General features: G+C 36.1%; 1 protein-coding gene across 8 annotated transcripts in view; it reads left to right on the top strand.

Annotated features, from left to right (window-relative positions):
• The window catches only part of Rnls (renalase, FAD dependent amine oxidase), a 387611-nt gene that overhangs the window by 231352 nt on the left and 140784 nt on the right, over positions 1-15475 (top strand). For all 8 annotated transcript variants that reach the window (XR_013436093.1, XR_013436085.1, XR_005728657.2 and 5 more), the window contains one exon: positions 2288-2461. Coding sequence is in view for 4 of the 8 variants with exons in the window: in XM_040273777.2 (XP_040129711.1) it covers positions 2288-2461 (174 nt within the window). In the remaining 4 variants the exon portion in view is untranslated. The remainder of the gene's footprint in view (positions 1-2287; positions 2462-15475) is intronic.

The following is a 15475-nucleotide window of genomic DNA, read 5'->3' as shown; positions in this document are numbered from 1 at the left end:
AATAACCATTCATATTCAGAGGAAAAGGCAATGTCAGAGTTTCTTGTGAAACTGAGATCAGCAGGGCAAAGACTGGTCATGTCCATGACTCCAAAATGGGAACTCTGGCTTCATCTTGGTCCCTGTGTGTGGTGGCTGTGCATCCCATGGCAAGTTACTAACCTCTCCAAGTGTACCTTCCTGGAGCTTTAAAGTGAAAATTATAAGCACCTATCCTGGCAGGGATTTGGTAAAAATCAAATGAGATCAGAATGAATATCAATGGTCAGCCTCGTTCAAATGCAGGAAGGATACCTGGAGGCTAATCAGCAGAAATATTAATGAGTACTACCAAGGCCTATTTCAAATGTAAAAGGCCATGAGGCTCACCTGTGGGAACACCTCCGGCCAACTCCTTTGTCCCAGAGGTGGGAAAACAAGAAGGTGGGGGGAGGGCGCGGGGGGGGGGGGGGGCGGGGGGCGGAACCCAGACAGAAGTTGATAGAAGAATTAAAACTCAAAGGTGAGATAGCCGTGGTGCTATTTTCACAATGCCTATTTTACAGCAGACTTTGATCTAATCCGTGATTTTGAAGCTGTTCATAATACCTGTTTTACATAGACTTGGATCTGTGAATCTTGGTGTTATTTTCAATGCCTGTTTTACATAGATTTTAATCAATGATTTTGGTGCTGTTTTCAATGCCTGTTTTACATAGATTTTGCTGCATGCTCTACCCAGAATCATATGTAAATCCTAAGCTAGCACACCAAAAGGGTTTTTGTTTTGTTTTGTTTTGTTATCAGGACCCTTCCTGCAAGGTTGGAGTTCTATCTCTTCTCACTTAAAGAAATCCTACTGTGTTTACTCTTCCTTTCCATGATTGGCCATAGATTTTATTCTTCAAAATTTGCAAGACAAGAACCCAGAGGAAATTGGCCAAGTGAGGAGTCTAGTGTCATCTCAAAACTCCAATTTCAATAATTCTGAAAATGTTTGGTAGCCAGATTCTAAAAATATTTGTAGTTGTAATAGTTTATAGAATTATTACTATGCTTAAATAATTCATGGAATATCCTTCCTGCCTCTCTCTATACCTGAAGTTGCTTCTCCAAGGTTTAACTACTGTTGCCACCCACTCTTGAGATCTGCTTATCCCTAACTAGGATATCTGTCACTTATTAAGTAAGATTTTTCCATGTGTTCTTTATCTAAACTAGCTTGCCTAACCGTTCAGAATAGAACTATGGCCTCTCTGAAACTCAGATTATTAAGACTATACATTTATGAATAAGCCATTCACTGAGATTGGGATTGGAGATGGAAATTAACAACTGGGAGAAATCTCTTCCTTCACAATCCCAGGATGGAATGCTGCCTCGTTTTCCTAAATATTTTTCTGTCTATTCTAGTTACCACTTAATGAACACCTGTTACATGCCAGGCACTGTACTGTGTATTATTTCATGTCATCCTTACAACAGACTAATACATTTTGTATTAATATTGCCACTTACAAACTAGAGAACTATAATCAGAGAAATTAAGTAGCTTAAGCAGCATCACATTCCTGGTAACTGGCAGAGTCAGGATTTGAACCCAACCTGTCCAATTCCTTTTCCAGACCTTTGACATTTATTGATTGTTTACCTCTTACATTTCAAGTCATTTTGCATGACTGTATTTAACTTTCTATCCCTTTATGGCTTAATTATTGTGCCTGTCATGAGTAGGGAATCAGCCTACAACGAAGATGACTAAGGTGTCTCCCTGTGCTTAAGGAAGGATTAGGATCCACTGGTGGGAAAATAACAGGCAAAGAAATTACCACATAACATGGAAAATGTAAAAGGTCATAACTAAGGAAGCATCAGTCTCCTCACCTGTAACACAGAAATAATACTCACATTATAAGACTCTTACGATAGAATGAAAATCTGTGTCAAGTACTTAGCAAAAAACCAAGCACATAATAAGTGTTCAGTACATGAAATCTATAATGTTACGAAACAGTTAAAGGACAATAAATAGGATACCAAACTAGAAAAACAAATTAGAGCCAGATTTTGAGAAACCTGACTGCCAGTCTAAAGAGTTTGGACCTTCAGCTTAATAAAAACAACACTAGTAATCACTCTGAAAAGAAATTAGAGCCACTGCTATTTAACATTACCTTTCAAAATTCATGGTAAGTAAGCTGGAGTTAGTGGAAACAGTTGGAACTGGTATAAAGAAATTCTGTATTTAATGAATTGAAAGGAAAGATGATATTTTCAAGTTTGATGCCCTTTATTTCTTCTTCCACAGTAATTAGTAAATGCCAAAGGCAGCAACTGGAGTCTGTGAGCTACTCCTCTCGCTATGCTCTGGGCCTCTTTTATGAAGCTGGCACGAAGATTGACGTCCCTTGGGCTGGGCAGTACATCACCAGTAATCCCTGCATACGCTTCGTCTCCATTGATAATAAGAAGCGCAATATAGGTCAGTACCCCCATTATTTCCCTTAAATACAGTAACAATGGTGGGTGTAGATCATGAAAAATGCTGTTTAATTGAGTGTTGCCATTCTGAACAGAGCAAGCATTTAACTCCAAGCCACAGGGGATAAAATTTAATGTCACATTTGCCCAGTCATAAAATACACAGTGAAACCAGCAAAGTTTTTTAGAAAATCATTCACCACATGGTTTGTATTACCGAGTTCATGAAAATAGTGTCAGAAAGTTTAAGATTTCAAAATGGCCCATGTTCTATTGCTTTAATATGGATCCATGTATATGCAAATGTATCCCTCATTGTCTGTTTCTTGGTGGAGTTCCTTTCTGTTTGTTTGGCTTGGGCTTTTTAAAATTTGATAAGTACTGATTTTCCATTTCTCTGGCTAGAAATAAAAGTGAACTTTACTGTGTTATGAAAATCCTTCACTTCATCATAGTTTTGTTGTTTATTTACATTTCATCTGGAAAAATAGAGTAAAATTACTTGGTATACAGTGTAACTAAAATGATAGGCAATATGTTTCACAAGAGCTTTCTTAGAATGCGATGAAATCTGTCTACCCTTCACCTTTTTATTGAAGATAGTTATAAAAATTAAATTTGAATTGCAAGAAAAATAAAACATTAATTTTAGGCAAAAAATAAATTAATTAATGAAATACGACTATATTCTTACTTGTAGGAGGATTGTGGTGTCTCCCCAAGATACCATTTTTCATAAATAAACTGTAATGACCTAAAATGACTAAACTCTTGAAAGAAATCATTGCTTCAATGTGTAATAGTGTTTTATGGCCCAGTGATGGTTTCACCAAGCCATTAGTTAGAAGTCTTGCTTGATAAAATCACCAACTAAAGTCTCTCGGCTTGCCAGAGCCTTATAATGATAAAAGTAGTCTGGAGTGTGGTTTTTCTATCAGAGCACATGATCTTAGAAAAATGTTTCTTTTATAACTTAAAACTCCCTAAGAGCTGGACTGTTTATGTTAACATGATATCACATATATGTACAATCAGCAGTTCATGAAATGCCCTATAACAGCAATGGACTCACCATTTTTAACTCCACACTGCTTTGTTCTGAGGAAAGGAAAATAGCCTTCATTTTTCTCAAGTTATATGCTAGGAATTAGACATTATCCCCTGTATATTGCTTCATAAGATATTATATCTGTCAGGGTGTGTCCATCTGTATGTAACAGAAAAAAAAAATAAACTTGTTTAAACAACATAAGGACACCTGGTATGTTATCTGTTATGAACTGAATGGTGTCTCCTCCAATTCATAGGTTCAAGCCTTAATCCCAGTGTGATTGTATTTAGATATAAGGATTTTAGCAGGTAATTAAGATTACATGAGATCATAAGGGTGGAGTCCTAACCCAATAGAATTGGTGGTCCTATTAGAAGAGCAAGAGAGAAAGAGTTCCTATTTCTCGGTCATGGCTTTCAAACAGCAAGGAAAAGCCTGGTGAGGCAGCAAGAAGTCAGCTATCTGCAGGCCATGAAGAAAGCCCTCACCAGGTACAAAGTAGACCAGCACCTCGACCTTGGACATCCCAGGCTCCAGAAAGGTGAGAAATTTCTGTTGTTTGAGCCACCTAGTCTCTGTATTTTGTTACAGAAGCACAAGCTGACTAGGAAGAAGAGATTGGGGAGACTTTAGAACTGGTTGATACAGAAATTGAGCACTATCTTTAAGGTCCCAGGTTTCATATTTCTCAGCTCTCTTCTATTCTTGATGTTGACATCCTCAGAGGCGTGATAGCAAAATGGCAGTAGCTACTGGAATTGTACAGAAAACTAACAACATGCTTAGGAATAAAAGGGATCCTCACTGACTCTGCTCCTTTCTACGAATCAAGGGAATTTTTCCAGAAACCCCTTAACAGACTTCTCATATTTATAAACCAAAATTAGGTTACTCATCCAATCCAAAATCAGTCACTGGAAAAATGGGTAGGAATATTCTGATAAGTCTAGACAAATCAACTGCAACTTATATTAGAGTCCTCTTCCTGTTAGTCATGTGAAGAGTCACCCTTGAATATAATAGGGGTTTGTTAGGGAAAAAGAAGTAAGTAATGGATACTGGGTTGACAATTAGTAATACCCATTATCTTCAAGTACAGTCATATATTTTGTAGAAGGCAAGTTCTAAAATTGGCACATAAAGAGAAGAATATTCAAAATTACCTTTGAAGTCCCTTAAAACTACATTACATTTTGGAGAATGACAGAACAACCTTCAATAACATAACAAATTGTTGTGCAGCCATTTCACAAAATTCAATAGATTTCAGTTTCTTTGGGTGATGATAAATTAAATACTTGCTTTGCATTTATAGGATGGAGTGATATTTTCTACTATGAAAGGCACATAGGAAGGAAAGAAATAGCAGTCATATCTCCTAACAGATGAAATCCACTGTACAAATGGAGTGGGATGGTGTGTGAAAGCACCCACATTCCATTACAGTGACAATTTATAAAACTGTGCAGATTTGAAAGAGTGCAACATAAGAATATTAACAAACTCCCACATGATTGACAACATTTGTAATAATAGAATTTTAAAGACATTTTTATATCAACAATCACACAATTTTAAAATTGTTAAGACCATGATTTTGCTACAGCCCATGGTGGTGCCAGTTCAAATGGCAAAGAATACCTGCCTTCTTTTGTCAAGTGTTGGAAAATTTATCTTCTATTATGCAAGTTTTGAATTATCTGAAGCCTCCAGTAATGACATTTCCTAACATAGAATCTTATAGCCTTCACTTAAACTGATTTTTCTCACTATCCGGGGCCAGAGTATTAAGTGCATCAGGTTGACCTCACATAATATAAATGTCCATATAATGTAACTCCACTATATTTCATTAATATGATTATTGTTCTGGGTCAGTAAGAGATGTTTTTCTTTTCTATTCTTTTCTTTTTTTCATGGTGCTGGGGATTGAACCCAGGGTCTTGTGCATGTGAGGCAAGCACTCTACCAACTGAGCTATATCCCCAGCCCAAGATGTTTTTTTATGTCACTATTGCTACTCCATGCTCACCTTTTATTTGAGGAGTTTGATTAAATCGAGAATGAATACTATGATGCCCATACTCAGCTAATGAAAGGAAACCTTTGTGTTCTATCAAGGTAGAGCAGCAACCAGATAGATGAGGTCTGGCAGGGTTGAGATCACAAAATTCAGCGTATTTATAAGTCTTTTGAGACAGAAGATAAAGAAATAGCCCATACCAAAGATCGAGGCATAATCATCTGTCAGATGTCAGGCAGAATGTACAGAAAGCCGCAATCAGAACGAACAGTTCCTTCTGTAGAGGACCTAAATTCCAAGATCCAGCTTCATGTACCAGTATTTATGGGTCTAAATCAATATACTGATGTTTGTGTTTCCAAAAATGTATTATGTGGAATGCTAATTCCTCACAATGCTCTTTGGGAAGGAACTCTGTCATAAAATGATATTGACCTTTTTGGAAAGTTTTAGGAAATATCCCTTTAAAGGATATTCCTATAAAAAAGACACATTTATCTATCTATCTATCTATCTATCTATCTATTTATTAGTTCTAATCAGTTATACATGACAGTAGACAGCTCTTTGATTTATTGTACACAAATGGAGCAGAATTTTTCACTTATCTGATTGTGCATAAAGTTGAGTTACACCATTCATGCAATCATACATGTACCTAAGGTAATGACGTCCGTCTTATTCCACTGTCCTTCTTACCCCCACTTCCCCACTTTGCCCCATCCAAAGTTACTTCACTTATCCCATGGCCGCCCCCCCACCCCCAATGTGGATTAGCATCCACTTATTAGAGAAAACATTTAGTCCCTGTTTTTTGAGATTGGCTTGTTTCACTTAGCATGATATTCTTCAACTCCATCAATTTACCTGCAAATGCCATAATTTTATTTTCTTTTAATGCTGAGTAACATTCCATTATGTATATGTACCACAATTTATTTATTCATTCATCTATTGAAGGGCATCTAGGTTGCTTCCACAGTTTAGCAATTGTAAATTGTGTTGCTATAAACATTGAAGTGTCTGCATTACTGTAGTATGCTGTTTTTAAGTCTTTAAGGTAAAGAGTGAGGAGTGGGATAGCTGGGTCAAATGGTGGTTCCATTCCAAGTTTTCTAAGGAATCTTCATACTGCTTTCCAGATTGGTTGCATCAATTTACAGTCCCACCAGGAATGTATGAGTGTGCCTTTTCCCCCCACATTCTCACCAATACTTATTGTTGCTTGTATTCTTGATAACTGCCATTCTGATTGGTGTAAGATGAAATTTTAGAGTAGTATTGATTTGCTTTTAATGTTGAACATTAAAAACAGACACATTTTCACTTCATTTAATCTAGAATTTCCCAAATATATTTGACCATGGACCATTTGAACCCATGAACAGCCTTTAGAAATGATTCCCCAGCACATACTCTAGAAATCCTTGTTTGATGTTGTCTTTTGTGCTTCTTACTTTGGCAGGAGTAATAGACCTTTGATTGGACTGGGGAGGTCTGGTCCTAAAGGCACTGATGTGGAGATATTTTTAGAGATAGGGAGCCCTTGTCACTCAACAAACTCAAATCTTAGTGGGATTCAAATTTAAGGCATTATAAATTTTAAAAAATCTTTATTATATTAACAGCATGCTATAGTTTGTATCTCCAATGTTTCTGCCCCAAAAGCCCATGTATTAAAAACTTGGTCCCTAGCTTGAGTTGTTGGGAACTAGAAGAAACTTTAAGAGGTGGGGCCCAGGGAAGGTCTTCCAGTTTGGGGAAGTATGCTCTTGAAGAGGGTAGTGGAATCCTAGCCCCTCTTTTTCTCTTTTCTGCTTCCCAGCCATGGGGTGATCAGCTTTTCTACCATATACTACCCCCAAGATACGCTGCCTCACTACAGGCCCAAAAACAATGGGGCCAAGCAACCTTGGACTGAAACCTCCAAACCTGTAAACCAAAATAAACCCTAATCTTTATAAGTTGATTATCTCAGGCATTTATTATAGTAACAGAAAGTTAAAATACACATGAAATATTTTTTTAAATTATCAATACAATTTGTAGAGTGGGAAGAATTTGGACTTGGATTCAAAATCTGGTACTGAAAAGTGATATTGATATGCTCTTGCATGAGCTTTGTATTTGTTAGCCTAGTTTTTGTGACAGACATACCCAAAACTTTAATGGCCTAAATGTGACAGAAATTCATTTCTTGTGCACCCCAAACAATAGATAGCTTTCTTCAAAGAAGTTAATGATAAACATTTAAGAAGATTGAAACACTAATCACCCCGATTTGATCCTTACACATTATATACGTGAATCAAGTTATTACACTGTTTCTCATAAATACTAGAGAAAATTAGGGGGAAAAAAGAAAATTTTCAGATATCTAGAGCCATACCATCTTTTGACTCATTGTGCCCTTATACATCAAATCACTGAGAAAGAGAATGAAGGATAGCACATGGGAAGACCTGGGCCTACAGGTGATGTACACTAGGTGTGCTTATATTCTGTTGATTAGAATACACTTATGTGGACACACCAATTTGGAAGGGAAGTTGCATCTACCTATGCATTAAGGAAGAAGAAAAAGTGGATTTTGTGAATATCTAGCCAGTTACTGCAATACTTAGCATACCTCCTTCTATAAAAGTAACTGACACAAATGGATGATAAATAGGTTTCAAACACAAGTGCAAATCATTCAACAGTCAGGACCTAGAGCTGAAAATAAGATTGATTCCAAAGCTGAGTATTAGACTCAGTAGAAAAGGATTCTGCCAACAATTGGCAATGTCTTTCATGCAGAGGGAGTAGGGAATAATGCCACAAGTGTGACATGTTTACCTCCCATGTTTACCTGCCACAAGTGTGACATATTTACCTCCCCGAGGTGCCGCCAAGATTAAATTTGTAATCAAACTAGCCAGGAGTCAAACTACCAAAGTTCAACTCATTTCCACCACTTACCTGATGTATGACATTCAGTAAGCTAGTTAAACTATGTTTCCTCCTCAATGTGATGAGGGAAATAATGCCACCAAACCCCCAAAGGGTTATTAAGGAATAAATAGTTTAATAGTAAGTCAGTTACCTGTAGCACTTACTTTATAATTAATAATTCCAGGCTTCAATTCAGATATTATAGTCTCCAGAGCAAAAGGACATAAATATAGAATTCTGACTTAGGTGAATGCAGTCCTCTTTTAGCAGTACAGATAGAAGTCAGAACAAGCAAATTAAATAAATAAGTCATATAAATGACCCTGAAAATGAATATCAGCATTTTAGCATGCTTCTTTTTTCACCATCTGGAAGAGTGTTAATGACCAATAAATTAGGCAGTAGGAAGCAAATCTGAAGAGATTAATATAATCTGTGACTCTAGACATAGGATGGTTGTTACCTACAATTACGTAGTTTTCAAGATCTAATCAAAGAAAACAATTCCAATTTATTCAAAAAGAAGACAAAGAAATGAATAGACTTTTTATCAAATGGAATTTATCCTTACAAGCATTTTATTATTAGGTGCCTTGAATGACAAATACTAATATAATATGTAATGCCTTTAATGGTTGTTTTATAAAAGATGCAGAAATGTTATTCCATATGGCTGTTTATTACATATACTTTTTATAAAAGACAGGGGCATAATATGAAATCCAGTAAACAGTTGAATTGAGCCAGGGGCCTTAAATCTAGTTGCCTCATGATCACTTAAGCAATTTCATAATTATTCCAATTAAGCAGATAGCCATGTGATTTGACAACATAAAATGGTCTGCTCTAGGATTTGAATAAATGTGGAATTAATTGAATTTGTAGTAAATGCAACCCAGACAGATACAATTTTATAAATAGAAAAGAAAGGAAGGAAAAAAGAAAGGGGAAAGAAGATAGAAGAAAGTAAAAGAAGAACTATAGTCATAAAAAAACTGTAAGCTTTCCACCTTAGCCTTTTGTTTAAAAAAAATCAGAGATCTCAGATAAACTAGCAATCATCCTAAAATAATAAGCAGTAACTAGTTACAAAAGTCATGATATGATAGACATAGCAATTTGTAATTCAATTAGGTAACTGATGCTTCCCATATAAACTAGTTAGGGCAATTTAGTCAACAGCAGTCAAATAGTAATTGCAAGTATACTTCTCATTATTACAATGATGCCATAGAATATCACATAATTGTAGTATCAGATTTTGGCACCGTCTCTCAGAGAGAACAGAACAGAACAAAACAACAATACATTCATATATAACATATATGGACAAATATATGTGAATTCTGTCATTTAAATTAATAGACACAAGGTATAAAATAGATTAGTCTTTATTTCACATAATATTTCTTTATATTTGAAAACAAAAGATGAACTTTTGTTATAGAATAAAATAACATCCCATTTTGTAAGGAGACATTTGCACAGAAAGTGAAAACAAACAACAACCACTCTCAGCCTCTGGTTTCTCTGTCAGGCTGTCCTCAGTGGGAAAGATTTACCTCAAGATAACATATACTTGTCCACCCACTTAACTTTATAAAAATCATGCCAGGGATGGAAAGAGAGTGTGGAAAGTCAGCTAAGTATACCCATCAAAAAATAGACTTTAAAACTATTTTATAGATTATATTACTGGGATATATATCAGTTCAGCAAATACATTCAATTTCAACGAAATTGAATTCCCAAATATTTGATTATACGTTTTTCATTCTCAATTGATCCAATTGAACAAATACATATAAATATGTTCTTAATGCTTCTCTGTGCCATGCATTGCACTATGAACTAAGGGTTCGATAGCTCCCACACTCAAGAAAGATGAAGTTTTATAAATCTGTTTAAATGAAAAATTCTTCAGAACTTTCCTTCAGGAAATGGACACATGAGGCTCTGTTGGACTAATGAAGTGCAGTTCGGCAAGAGTTCTCATAAATATAAAGCAATGCACTGATCTATACAGTATAGAGTGATAACCCACACCCAAGATCAAAACCAGAAAGGATCATGTTGCCTGTGGTAATCTTATGAACTTTTCAAAGGATACTTAAGAACTTTTCTCAACATAAACCCAATAATCTCCTTCTTTTAGGTGAGAAAAGGAAAGATGGAGGGTGCTATGGAACATTTAAATCCAAGGATAAATCAGAAATTTTAGTATGACCTATCACTTAACTTTCTTCTGAGGTTTCCAAAAAGTTCAGTAGGTGCAAACAGTCATGAAATGTCCAAGAAGCAGTGAACAAAAGGTTAAAGAAAGCATGGAGTCCACAGCTGCTTGACATTTCTATAGGTATAAACAATTCCAAATTACAGATTTATATAGCATCTGCACTAAGTAGCGAAGCCTGAATGTTAAACAGCCTGTCTTTTTTTGTGTGTCAACATTCCACCTTTGTGTTACGCTCGCCCTGAAAATGGTATTTTCACTTGTGGTACTAGCCTGAACTTATGGTTGTAAGCTGCTATATACAAAAGCTCGTCATGTTGGCCGAGAATTGGTCCAGAACGTAAGAGCCAGATGTGTTGGTGACTTAGTGTAGTTTATATCCACTATTCATGGAGGAGAAGGCATAAATGAGAATCAGATAACTGTTTTTGCTGAATAAATTCAGAGACCTGGAATTTACAGGCCACAGATGAGAGCAACAGAAAACACTGCTGCCAATTTAAAAAGGAAACAGCAAGGAGTAACTCCATTGCATTTGGCTTTGTGAGGAGGTAAGGATGGCCAATGTAAAGCAAGGAGGAAAACAAATCAGCAAAGTACACAGATGGGAATTGCCACAGCCCCTCTGACCTCCCACTAACAAAGGTCAAGTAATAGGTGTGCAATTATTGTATAATGAAGAAACTGCTATGCTAAATGTAATTTCAGCTAATTTTTGCTGTTTATAACTATAGTCCTTTTAATGAGATGGTTCTTTTATCCACTGAGCCCCTGGAAAGATTAGATACCAGTTTGACAGGGAGAGTTGGGAGAATTAAATTGCTCTGAACGTAGGGCTTATCATTCCTTTTCTACATTGAAAATGTGAGACATCCTGAGGCATTGGGAAAAAGAAGGAACAAAGAAAGAGAAGGAGCAGAAAACTAGATAACAAGAGGCTCCCTCCTATTTGACCTATAGGATTAATATGTAGGTTTTTAACTGATTTGTTGTATGGTTTTCTTCTTAATCCTACCACAACTCCCTACAGCCTCAACATGCTTCTGGTATGAACAGTTGCTTTATATCCATGGTAATTTTATCTTGGGGTGTATTAATAAGATAGTCCAGGCACTTTCTGAAATATGCAGGATGAAATTCAATAGGAACTTTATGGATTATTTACGTGGGTTCCTCTGCAGAAATTTAGTATCAGCTGCATAAATGGCAATCCTCATGTCTGTTTGAGAACCTTATTTTGAATTAAGACACAACTCGCCTCTATAATTCAAATACAAAAAACTCAACTCGCTATTTCCATGATACCTGCAATTGTATCAATCCAAGAGAGAAGGAAACTGAAAAAAGGCTGTCTCTGTGGGACTGAGCTGTTTTGAAGGATCTGAAGTTAAGTCCTTACTGCGGTCTGAAGTGAAGCTGTCAACACTCCGAGTTGTAAGCCAGGGCTCAAAATAATGTGCACTGCTCTGCTTCCCAGACAAGTGCCTGGTTTTCATCATTCTGGAGGCATCTCAAAACCTTTGCAAGTTGAGAACAGTATTGTAAAACTGTGTAAAACTCAGACAGCTTGTGAGCCTCAGGTCTGGGAATCAGTAAAAACTCGAGCTGGATAGGAGCTTGACAAGTCTTCATTGTAGTCCATTTTTATTTGTGACCATGACAACACTATCCCAAAGAGATGGGATCATTCCCTTACCTACACCTCCTCCACTTTCCTCACTGTCAAGATTTCTTCAGATCAATCTAAATGTCTCATGGGCTAAAGAACTGCTGTGCCCTGACTTGCAGAGCCTGCTGCTGTTCTCCAAGATTAGCAGCTCTCTCCTTCAGTGGGAGCACGTGCTGTTCTCCATCCCAAATGCTACATATGCCTTGATCCTTCTTATCCCGATCAAGATCAAAACTAAGAGATAGACACTAACATCATTGCATAATAGGAGTGTGTATTCACTGCTTCATAAATATTTACTGGGCCAGTTGACTTTTATGTAATCCTGACATGCCCTTCCCTGGCTCTGAAATAACATTGAGAATTAATACTTCAGCATTGGTCACCTACTTTGCAGGCAAGGAAAAATAATGGTTGGGCAGCAAATTATTTATCCTTAAGACAATCTACGTGTCTGCTGCTGCTGTCCTTTAAATCATATTCAATGAATGAGCTCTCTATTTAGTTGCTGAATGTGGAAGCCCTTGAAGAGCATATGTGAGTTCTTGGCAATCAGAGTGATCAGAAGCCTCCTTTTGGATGTACCATTCTTAGAACATTGGGAGTACTTGACTCTATGGTATTACCAATAAGACCTGGAAGTTTTATTGAGCTTCTTTCTTAAAGATGTACAAGTATTTACAGTAACAATTTTACCATGGTCTCTGGCGAATATACATCTGCTTTGAATGATACCCTATAATATGGACTTTGATTTCCAAGGTTATACTTCAAAGAATCCTGCTGTTCTCTTTGTGAAAGATATTTCTTTTTAATACTTGGTTGAAAAACAACTGTGCTCCAGCTGAGATATTTTACTTAGAAAATATGTGATAATTTCTGCAAATGAGTCATTTCTCTGCCGCATTTTAGCAGGTTTTTTTTAAAAATCAAAATGACATTAACCTGATATCTTAGATGGAAATCTTGCCACAAATGATGAGTTCATTTTAACTCAAATTTGGTGAATGATTAATTCTTTATTGTATAATTCATAATTTGGTTTTTATTGTCATGAGTAGTCAAAAAGAACCAGTATCATCCAGCATAGTTCAATGGACTTTGGAATCACAGACCTCGTTTTGAACTGTAACTCAATGCTTAAAATTAGGTTGAACCAAATAATACTGCTACTATCTTTGCAGACTATAAATAGTTGAATACCAGTATCTTCATGTGACTCAAATAATCTATGCCCATGAATGAGTTTTTTAATTTCTCTGAGCTTCACTTGCCTGAAATTTTTTTTTTGGGGGGGGGGGGTAAGGGGATTGAACTCTGGGATACTAGACCACTGAGCCACATCCCCAGCCCTATTATGTATTTTATTCAGAAACAGGGTCTCACTGAGTTGCTACGTGCCTCGCCATTGCTGAGGCTGGCTTTGAATTTGCAATCCTCCTGCCTCAGCCTCCCGAGCCACTGGAACTACAGGTATGCACCACCGCACCCTGCTCACTTGCCTGAACTTGAAGCATAATGTCTCCCAGAAATGTTATAAGGGTTGCACAAGATTGCATATCCCAAACTATACCTGACACAGTGCATGTACACAGTAAATGCTGTCTTTATAATTGCCATCTCACACAAATTATTTTATGGTATATGTCTGTCTGTCATGTAGATTTTTTTTCATTTTGAGAAAAAGGAGAAGGAAAGTGCTAATAGTACAGTTTTATTTATATCTTATCATTTATTTAAAATAATAATACTTACACATTAGGTTAACAAAACAATATCTCATTACCTGAGTAAGGTATTCAATTCAGAGAACATTAACCTAGATGCAATTTTTCTGTTTTTAAATGGAATCCCAAATCATTTTTTGAATAGATTATTTTTTAATTGCAGTATAGAATATCTGAGAAGAATAAGGCACTATGAAGTAAGCTGTCAGCAACTCAAAGAGCTGAGACTAATTCAAGAGCAGGTTTGAAACCCTGACTGCAAAATCTCACCACAGGAAATCACTTCATTGCGTGTCATAAATACTTCATATCAGTTAGTATTTTTAACTCTGTCCAGAATCACCAATCTTTTTGTGTAGATATGATATTATTGAGTCAATTTGGTCTAAAGAGCCCTTTGGCTGATTACCAGTGACTTTCTTGTTATTAAGTGAGATGAAAAGGCTTTGATATGTCCTCTAACATCATATGTGGGCTTGCTATTTTTAATGATCATTGTCCCTACAGACTTCATACATGTGCTCATTTATATAATGAGAAGAATCTACATGTACTGTACAGGACATTAAACTCCCTGCATAATATAAATGAATATTAAACATTAGAATCTGAAAAGAATCTGTTGAAATTCTATTAATATTTATAACTGATCTGTGGGACTGGGGGAATTCTTCAGTATAAAATATTCCAAATTCCTGTTCGTAAGAATGGACTCATCCTTGAATTTAAAATATAGCTTCCCTCATTGAAATAGAATTCTATTATAAATATACCCAGCTAATTCTTTGTTGCTGTTGTTACATATCCATATATTATTTAATAAGGTCAGGAAAGGCATTTCAGAGCCTTGAGCTCACATAAACCTAATTCACTCTTTTTTATTAAAAATAAAATGATATTTACTTTTCCACCATATTCATAATAGTAGCTTCTCAGGAGTAGCTAACAATATGATAAAAATTATGGTCCCTTTGATTTGAGAAATTTTGCCAAAATAGCCAAATCCAATTTTTTTTTTCTGTCAAACTATAACAGGAAGGAAAATTCCATGTATCTTATTAGAAAAGGAGATAAGAATGTCCACAGTAACCCAGACGATTTCCTCCACAAAAGGACACAAATGTTTTGACACAAACATAAATGAAAATTTCACCATCTGATTTGTTTCAATTTTTATTAATTCAACATTTTATAATATCAAGGCAAAAGCTTCTCTTTAGTGAACCAAATGAACTAGTGCAAAGCTTTAGGTCAAATCCTCCAGCCCAGAGACATAATTCATCCATTCACAGTATCTTTTCGAACAATTACAAATCTAAAACTGAGCCCAATGACACAACTACAGTGATCAAGTGATATCCTTAGAGGCAAGCCAGTA

Source organism: Ictidomys tridecemlineatus, chromosome 1 (assembly GCF_052094955.1).
Source record: "Ictidomys tridecemlineatus isolate mIctTri1 chromosome 1, mIctTri1.hap1, whole genome shotgun sequence".
In the NCBI taxonomy this organism is placed as follows: domain Eukaryota; kingdom Metazoa; phylum Chordata; class Mammalia; order Rodentia; family Sciuridae; genus Ictidomys; species Ictidomys tridecemlineatus.
This window is presented reverse-complemented; position numbering and strand designations above follow the sequence as displayed.